The sequence below is a fragment of the Marmota marmota genome, unplaced genomic scaffold (assembly GCF_001458135.2).
Source record: "Marmota marmota marmota unplaced genomic scaffold, marMar, whole genome shotgun sequence".
NCBI classification, from domain to species: domain Eukaryota; kingdom Metazoa; phylum Chordata; class Mammalia; order Rodentia; family Sciuridae; genus Marmota; species Marmota marmota.
The window spans coordinates 10,294,384-10,303,575 of NW_026000051.1; the positions used below are offsets into that span (position 1 = coordinate 10,294,384).

The window sequence follows — 9,192 nt, forward strand, 5'->3', positions numbered from 1 at the left end:
TATTTTTTTTTTTTTTTTTTTAAGTCCCTAGAGCATTATAAAAGAGAGTAGGGAAGAAGAGAGGCTGACTGAATTCAATTTTAAAACAGACACACAAACCCTCAAGACCAGTAGAGAGCCACACATGGGGAGCTCAGGATTTAGGAAGCAGAAGGGAGAAGTGCAGAGGTCACACAGGGTAGTGGCTCAAAGAACAGATACATGTTGGTCCCATGACATTTTAAAAAATCTTGACATTGGCCAGGTGCAGTGGCACACGCCTGTAATCCCAGCAGCTCAGGAAGCTGAGATAAGATGATTGCAAGTTTCAAAGCCAGCCTCAGCAACTCAGTGAGCCCCTGTCTCTAAATAAAATACAAAATAGGGCTGGGAATGTGGCTCAGTGGTCAAGTGCCCCTGAGTTCAATCTTGGGTACCCCCCCCAAAAAAATCTTGGCTTTATTAACCAATATTTAATATAGAATGTATTTCACACCCCAAACAATACAGATTATCTAGCTTCTAGCAAAAAGAAAAAAGTGAATCTTCCAATATTGGGCCTGCAGGTCAAATTTAGCCATGCTAGAGCTGAGCAGCAGCTGCTCCCTTGAGGCATGAAATACGCTTCTCAGGTCAACACAGTTCCATTGCTCTTTCCTCCCAAAGCCTAGGAAGCACCATCATTATACACCAGCCCACTTCTCATTTACCTGATTACAGGCATTTTCTTTCTTTCTTTTTTTTTTTTTTTTTTGGTACCAAGGATTGAACTCAGAGTACTTAACCATTGAGCCACATCCCCAACCCATTTTTGCATTTTACTTAGAAATGGGATCACAGTGAGTTGCTTAGGGCCTTGTTAAATTGCTGAGGCTGGCTTTGAACTCATGATCCTCTTGCCTCAGCCTCCCAAGCCGCTAGAATTACAGGCATGTGTCACCGTGCCTGGCTGCCTATAGGCATTTGATTGTTATTGTGACACTGGACTAGTTTTAGTCTACTATTAACTTCAAGAAGGCTGAGTTGTAAAGCAAGAAGAAAAGGAACACAGAGCTACGGCCATTACTTCTCAGCCTCACTAACTCTCTTTAACCTGTATCTATAAACAGAAGGAGGAAAATTCAGATATAATGAACATTTTCTGAGCACCTACTATATTTACTGGGGTATGCACTGTTTATATTTCATCTCATTTAATCTTCACCACCACCCTGTGAGGTAGATGGCATAATGCCGTTTTATAATTTAGAAAACTGATGCTTCAAGAAGGGAATCAGATATGACTTGGCTGTACATACCTGCCTACCATGCTCAAGGACCTGGGTTTGATGCCTAGCACTGCCAAAAAAAAAGAAGAGGAGGAAAAGGAGGAAGTGGACGAAGAGACACAGCTCGCCCAAGATCACGTACATAGTAAATGGCATATTCACATTGAAACCCTGGCCTAGTCCAGTGTTCTTTCTAGTATGTCACAGCTGCTTCTAGAAAACAGCCAAATACTTGAAATGACCTCCTCCTCCTTACATATGAACAAAGAGAGGTGGGTCATCAATTTGGAGACTTAGATTACAAACCTGCAGGGTTCCACAACTCTCTTATGCCTTCAACAAACCACCTCTCTCTGGGCTTCAGATCCCTTTTATGCCCTCCTGCACCACTTGACATTTTTAGGCCCTGCAGCAGCATCAGTCAGGGGATCATTTGGCCATGCTCCTTGTATCACCCCAAGCAGACAGCTATAGAGTTCATTGGACAGGCAGGTTTGTGAGAAGCAAGAGAAGGGCCCAAATTAGTCCCTCTGGAGCTTCTTAGAGCTTCCCAAGTCTTCTGGGGCAGCACCTTAGCCCCTGCACTATACCTGGCAATGTCTCTAGCAATTTGCTCGTTGGGACAGTTGACAAAGACGATGGAGTGTGTGCCAGAGATATAGCTGCCGGTGATGGCTGAGTGAAGCTGTAGGCTAAGGGTCCTGAGCATGGGGTACATCAGAAAAGAAGTTGCCAGGATCTACACAGTGGAAAAGAAAAGCACAGGTCAATGACTCCCAACTCCAGCAGACTAGAACCAAGGCTGATATCATTTTTTCATCCCCCAACCCCATCTATAAAATAACCCCTGAAATCTACATTGAGTTTTCATATTTTCCTCTGCATATTTTAGATGATCTTATGGAGGCTTATAATTTAAAAAACTTTTTCAAAATCATATAGCTTTAATTGGTGAAGCCAGGATTTGGACTCAAGCCTGGATGACTTCAAATCCTTTTTTATTGTGCAAAACTGCTATTGCTGGTGATACTAACTGGCATCCACCGAACTGCCATCATTATGAGAAGATTATTATGATAAACTCTTAAATCTATTGATTTTCAAGGAGTAATTTCACCTGCGTTCATTTGTATATGCATTAGGGAATGCCAGACAATCTAGTGCAAAAGGTAGGCTTGTGAACAGATCAATTCTGAAACAATGTAACCTGGGCTGCTGTGCTGGGAGGACCAAGAGGAAAGCTATGCTAGAAGGAGCAGGAAAAAGCTTTGAAGAGAAGGAATGAGGTAGGACTGAAAAGAAGATGTCATCTGAGTTGGATCTGAAATAAGTAGGATTATAAGAGGGTGCTCTAAGCAAATGAGAATATGTACAAACTCAAGAGGTACAAGGGACATATGAAATATCCAGTCTGTACTAGATTTGCATGGGATAGTAAGAGTAGATCAGAGAAAATGAGGTTGCCTAGAATTATACAGAAAAGGGTCAGGCCACAGAGTTGGGGGTTTGCACTCAGGTGACTGAGTGCTTTTAGAGGTTTTTTAAGTAAGAAAATAATAATATGGCCAAGCCAAGTAGCGTTACAAAAGGGCTGGGAATGGGGAATTATCAGAAGGCAGGCTACTTAGCCATTTTAGTAACCCAAAAAAAGACATTAAGATCCTGAACTGGGGTTGGGATTGTGGCTCAGCGGTAGAGCGCTCGCCTAGCATGCACAGGGGCCCTGGGTTCGATCCTCAGCACCACATAAAAATAAATGAATGGAATAAAGGAATTATATCCAACTACAACTAAAAAAATAAATATTAAAAAAAATCCTATAAAAAAATCCTGGACTAAGGTGGCACTGACCATGTGAGAGGAAAAGGCATTCAAGATATAACTTCTTTTTATTTTAATGACAAACATCCAAAATCGGGGGGAATAAAAAGAACTGGAGATCCCTTCTATTCCAGGATTCTCCGTTTGGTGGACATAATGGAGCTATTAACAGGGACAGAGGCAACTTGCAAGGAGTCAGGCAGGGACTCAGCAAGGCTGAACAAGAACTGCTTCTCCTGCCTCCTAGGCCAGGGATCCGGCTTTGCTCAAATGAACCTCTGTCCTCCCTTCTCATTTTACATTATCGCCTCTGTCCTAGCTCCTACTTGTTGGCAGGGCCTGAGTAGTGGTTTTGTATCTTTAGCTGCAGTTTGACCTCAGGCCTTTTGGGTTGGGTTTTTCATTCCCTCCCACTATCTCCACAGTGCCTCAGTCTCATATTAGCTCTTTGAACCAAACCAGAAACCATGCAAGAAAAAAAGAACCAGGCTTTTCAAGGAAGCTTTTACTGTTATTTCTTTTTGACAACTCAACTGGACCATAGTGGGGAAAAAAATAGAAAGACTAGAGGGCAGGATTTAAATCCTAGTGCCAGTACAGATAGCTGTCTGTGGCCTGCCAAGTTTCTTCCTCTTCCTTCTATAATCCTGATGTAAAAACTGGAGATTATGACATTCATGCTGCCTAACTCAAGAGTTGATAGGGGTTCAAATAAGATAGGAAAAGCAATTTGTAATCACTAACTCAATAAAGGAAGGGCTGTGTTTAGTTCACCATTCTCCCCACCTCAGTTCCTGGCACACAGCAGGTTCTCAATAAATACTTGTGGATTAGTGACTTAGTAGCACACAAGTGAAATGCTGTTGCTAAGACTAAATAGCCTTGTGAAGAAGGCAAGGCTTCTGGGTCACCCACTGTGAGCAGTGCTTTCAGAACATTGTATGGTGTTCCAGCTACATGACTCTAAAGAAGCTTCCAGCACCACTCTAAAGAAAAGGAGCATTCAGCCGGGCATTGTGGGAGGCCTAGCCAAGTGGACTGCAAGTTCAAGTCCAGCCTGGGCCACTTATGAAGACCCTGTCTTTAAAAAAAAAAAAAAAGAAGAAGAAGAAAAGAAAAAAAAAAAGACCGAGGAGGCAAAGTGCTCCTGGTGATCCCCAGTACCCCCCAAATAAATAAATAACCAACCAAGAGGTAGATGGGCCCTCAGGTATTATCTAAGACAACCCTTAACTCAACAAATAAGAAAACCAAGGCAGAACATACAGAAACTCAGTGATAGACCAATTCTTGCCTCCAAGACCCCTGACTTCCATTCTGACTTTTATGCTTTGCAATAAGCAAGACTAAGAATGGATTCAGGGCATCCTTGAAGCTTTGTGTTATCCAGTGATTCTCAACTCAGGGAGATTTTGCCCCTCTGTGTACATCTGGCAATGCTTAGAGACAATTCTGACTGTCATGACTAGGGAAGAGGTACCATTGTCATCTAGTGGGTGGAGACAAGGCTGCTGCTAAACCTCCTTCTGTTGTGCCATTCACAGAATACAATGAAATACAGAGTTGTTTCTATGCCTCTCCCATTGGATAGGAAGTCTTCATTCTCATTCCTTCCTGTATTCCTACCACATTACTATCTGGGAACAGACTATATGCCTGAGAAATGTTTATGGGCCACATCAGTTAAATATCAGAAGTAAGAAAGGTCATTTGGACCCCAAAGTGGACTATAATATTTTAAAAAGTAACATGTTATGAGTGTGAAACCAGTGGAAAATATACATATCACAACATTCCCTAACAGAAACAGTTACTATCATGGGAAAAGAGTCACCATAAATTTTAAAGAAAAGCCTTTTTATTATAAAGCCTTCATATTTATGTCCTTTACTATATACCTTTTCATATTGATGTCTTTTTAAATATACCTTATCTAATTTAACATTCTTGTAAAATATTTTATGTACCCTTTCAGTAATTTCCTATTGTATTCAACCTTTCTCCTTTTTTTTGTCCTAGAATATGTACACAGCCTTTCAGAGGCTATGGTTGACTTTACAGCCTGTGACAGGCAGAAGGGGCCTCACTAATCACCAAAGCCAGTGGCACTAAACCTGTAATCCAAGGAATCTGTAAATACCCTGAAGTCAAATGCAATATTGAGTTTATCTATACATTTTCCTGGAGTACAAATCCAGAGCTTTCAAAAAAACAATTCAGTAAGATTTACAGTCCCCAAAAGTTAAGAGCCACTGATTTGTGCCAATTTTAACAGATAAGGAAATAATGATCAGTGAATGGGAGCAATCACTCCCAAAAGTAAGGGGTAAGCTGGGCTAGAACCCAGGGCTTCTAACCCTCTCCTAGGCTTTTTCCCCATTCTCACTTCCAACATCAATTTTAAGACATTTCAGATGAGAAAACACAGTCCCAGAAAATTAGTCTATTATACAATAGGAAAAGGAAAGAATCTATCATGAAACACTTAAGTGGGACTTTATCAGCAGATACCCGTTGCCCTCCCCCACTCTAGCAAAGAAACAGCACACTCACCTGTCCCTAGAAGTCAGGAGTAAAGGTATGGTGGTAACCTTGAGAACCACCCCACTACCTCCAAAGGATCTTACCTACCTGCTCCCAACTAAAACCCCAGGACCAGTCAAGAGAAATATGCCTTCTTCTCCTCCATCCTTCTCCTTCCGTCCCCAAGCTGAAGGTTTAAGGATGAGGGGGTTTCACCCTGTAGACTAAGGACTCACCAGAAAGCATATGAGGACAGAGGGCCGCGAGTAGCCTGGCAGAGGGCACCGTGATCCCAGCCTGTCCATGGCTTTGTTGGTAATTTAGCACAAGGCAGTGGCAGTGAATTACAGTCTCAGGCGGGGTGCCGGCTGGTGGGCGGGCACTGAGGGCCTTATCTGCCCTTTCCCCACAAGGCCTCTGGTCTGCACACTGCCCGCCCCGCCCCAGCCAGGCTGGCCAAAGACACTGTAGGAATCTGGGAAAGGGAGGTTATTTTCACTGGGCACACCTCTCCCCTGAAACTTACAACCTAAGCACTCAGACCTATAACTCTTGCAAAAATATATGCTATTTTCTCTTTCCATTCCAACAAACAAAAAGGCATGTCCCCAGAAACATACAAAGACATAAACTTTCAGAAACCACAGCACACAAACACTAAAACACATACACAAAACTCTTCTCTAAAGAGCTTCAAACTACCTATAAACAAGGGAAGCACAGAATGTAACCCTTACACAATGTGGCCCCCATATTGCCCCCTCCTCCGAGGATTTCCCCTAATTCTCTTTGGCTTAGAATACTCTTGCCCACTTCTTCACTTCCTAATAAACTCATTCCTTTTCCCAGGCCAACTGCCCTGGGAGCCTTTCTCAGTTAATCTCAGTCCTCTTCTAAAGAAGACACACTGCGCTTGTTTTGGAGAGCGGCACATAAAACCAGCAAGCCAAAGGCTGACTGTTGTCCCTTAGGAATGCAGAGTCCACTGCTACTACAGTTTCCAAATTTTTAATATGCCTTTTTATTATAATGCCTTCATATTTATGTCCTTTACTATACACCTTTTCATATGCTATTTTCTCTTTGCAGCTTTTCAATGTGAAATATCCCAATTTTAAAATGATGGCAAGTTAGCACAGAGGAAAAGCTTTAGTGCACAGGTAAACTGTTTCAGGGAACCATTTTACATCTTAATTTTTCTGTTGGCAGTTACACAGGTATGAAAAAAATTCAACTGGACACTTCAACAGGTGAATTCTATTGTATGTAAATAGTTTCTTACACAAAACAGGAAATACTGAAAAACAATTGAAAGAATTTTCAAAATGGAAGGAAAACAACAAAATCTTATTTGCAGATTTGCAGTTCATAGCTTCCCTGTTTATTCTCATCACCTGTTCATTTGTCTCACTTGTTGAGACTACAATTTCCTTTTCTGGGGCTACTGGGAATTTAACCCAGGAGCACTTACCACTGAGCCACATGCCCAGCTCTTTTTATTTATTTATTTTTATTTTTTTTATATTTGTTAGTTGTAGTTGGTCATACCTTTATTTCACTTATTTATTTTTATGTGGTGCTGAGGATCGAACCCAGGGTCTCGCATGTGCGAAGCGAGCGCTCTACTGCTGAGCCACAACCCCAGCCACTCTCTTTATTTTTTGAGACAGGGTCTTGCTAACTTGCTGAGGCTGGCTTTGAACTTGAGATCCTCCTGTCTCAGCCTCCCAAACTGAGCCACTGGGATTACAGGTATGCGCCACTATGCCTGGCTAAGACTACAAATTCTTTTATTTTTTTAAAATATTAATACCTTTATTTATCTTATTTTTATGTGGTGCTGAGGATCAAACAACTACAAATTCTTAAAGGCGTGATAAACTTATGAAAATGTCTGACAAAGTAGTTAATCATTTGTAATCCTAATCCTGTTGTTTACATTAGCTGTGCAGACTCAAGCAAGTTTCTTAACCTCTCTGGGTTTGAAGGGAGATTTTTGATAAATGCAGGGCTAATAACTTCCTTCATATGTCTGGAGTGAGGATTAACAGATTAATGTTGAATGCTTTATAAAATGTATGATCATGTCACCATTTCAAAAAGAAACAGTCTCATGTCAACCACCAACACCTGTTTGTAACTGAAAAATTTAACATATATGGTTAGAGGCTGAATGGTCCTAAGAAAACCTTTGTATTTTAAGCCCTCTAAAATAAACTGGGGCCATGATCTCTCATACCAATCATCCATAAGAATGGGTACTGTTAATGACCATTTACCTCAGATCCTCAGATATTTCCTGAGTTGATTTCCCAAGTTTAGAACAGGACTATACAGAATTTCCACTCAATATCTGTTGAATGACTAAGTGTTACAGATGTGTCTGGTGATTACAAAGATGATGGCAGTGATGAAGGTGATGTTGAGGTAATGAGAGAATGATAATAAGATGAAGTGTTATTTGGAAGAAGCAACCTCTGGATCCGCTCTGTCCTTCAACTCAGACACCTCTACTCATTCCAAATTCAATTCCAAGGTTAGATTTTAGAACTCCAATTATGGCTTTGACAGTTTTTTCAGCTATTATCAAGTCTTAGTGCCACTGCCAGGAAGCTTTTTATTCTATACCTTTTCTCTTTCCTTCTCCTCCTCCCTATGGAATTGATTCAGGCTGACTTTAAGTAAGACTCAGACTTCCCCTGCAACACAGATACTACACCCATCCCTATCATTTACTTCGTTTATTTCTCCCTTATCACTTCCTTTATTGTTTATTTCTTCCTTCAGTTCCTTTAAGTTTCTTTTGCACCTCTCTATAGACATACAGCAATTTACTGTAATCTTTTTTGGGGGATTGCACTAGGATTAACTCAGGGCACTGGACCACTGAGCCATATCCCCAGCCCTTTTCTGTATTTTATTTAGAGACAGGGTCTCACTGAGTTGTTTAGTGCTTCGCTTTTGCTGGATCTGGCTTTGAACTCACAATCCTCTTGCCTCAACCTCCCCAGCTGCTGGGATTACAGACATGCGCAACCGCAACCAGCTCTGAAATCTTTTTTAAATGTCAAACTTCAATCCAAGAAAGGATCTGTATCAACTGCAGAATCAATGAAATCTGAGGCATCGTTTAAGACAGCAATTTCTTTAGATTCATCTTTACCTCTAGTTGGGGACTGGTCTTCATCATCTATGGATATAGACTCTAAATTATTCCCAAAGATTGGAACTTTAGTAATTCATTATTTTCACTTTCCTTTATATTGATGCAGACGGATTTTTTTTCAACTTCTTCATTAACTCTGGGGAAACATGCATACGCATTCAAAGAACATCCTTCCAATCTTTCCACTAAGCCTTATTAAAGACGGCTGGTTTTATATCATTCATCACTTCTTTTACCACTACTTCAGAAATGTGGCATTGTTGTCATGTTTCTTTTAAAGTAAGCTTTTTGTCAATGCAGTCAGCAAGGTGTTCAAACATATGGTTGATGTAATACCTCAGTTATACCATGGTTCAAGGGCTGGAGAAAGCTAGTGTCTTCCAAGGAAAGAAACCCAATAACATCAAATAATGAGCAAATAATGAGTCAGGGTAA

At 41.0% G+C, this 9,192-nt stretch overlaps 1 protein-coding gene across 4 annotated transcripts in view; it reads right to left on the reverse strand.

The window, feature by feature from the left end:
- LOC107152138 (protein CutA homolog) overlaps positions 1-7,149 on the reverse strand; it is a 32,106-nt gene extending 24,957 nt beyond the window's left edge. For all 4 annotated transcript variants that reach the window (XM_015497676.2, XM_048813205.1, XM_048813203.1 and 1 more), the window contains exons 1-2: positions 5,828-7,149; positions 1,838-1,986 (exon numbers count right to left, since the gene is read on the reverse strand). In XM_015497676.2, coding sequence (XP_015353162.1) covers positions 1,838-1,986; positions 5,828-5,896 — 218 coding nt within the window. In that variant the 5' untranslated portion in view covers positions 5,897-7,149. The remainder of the gene's footprint in view (positions 1-1,837; positions 1,987-5,827) is intronic.
- Positions 7,150-9,192: the final 2,043 nt, after the last annotated feature.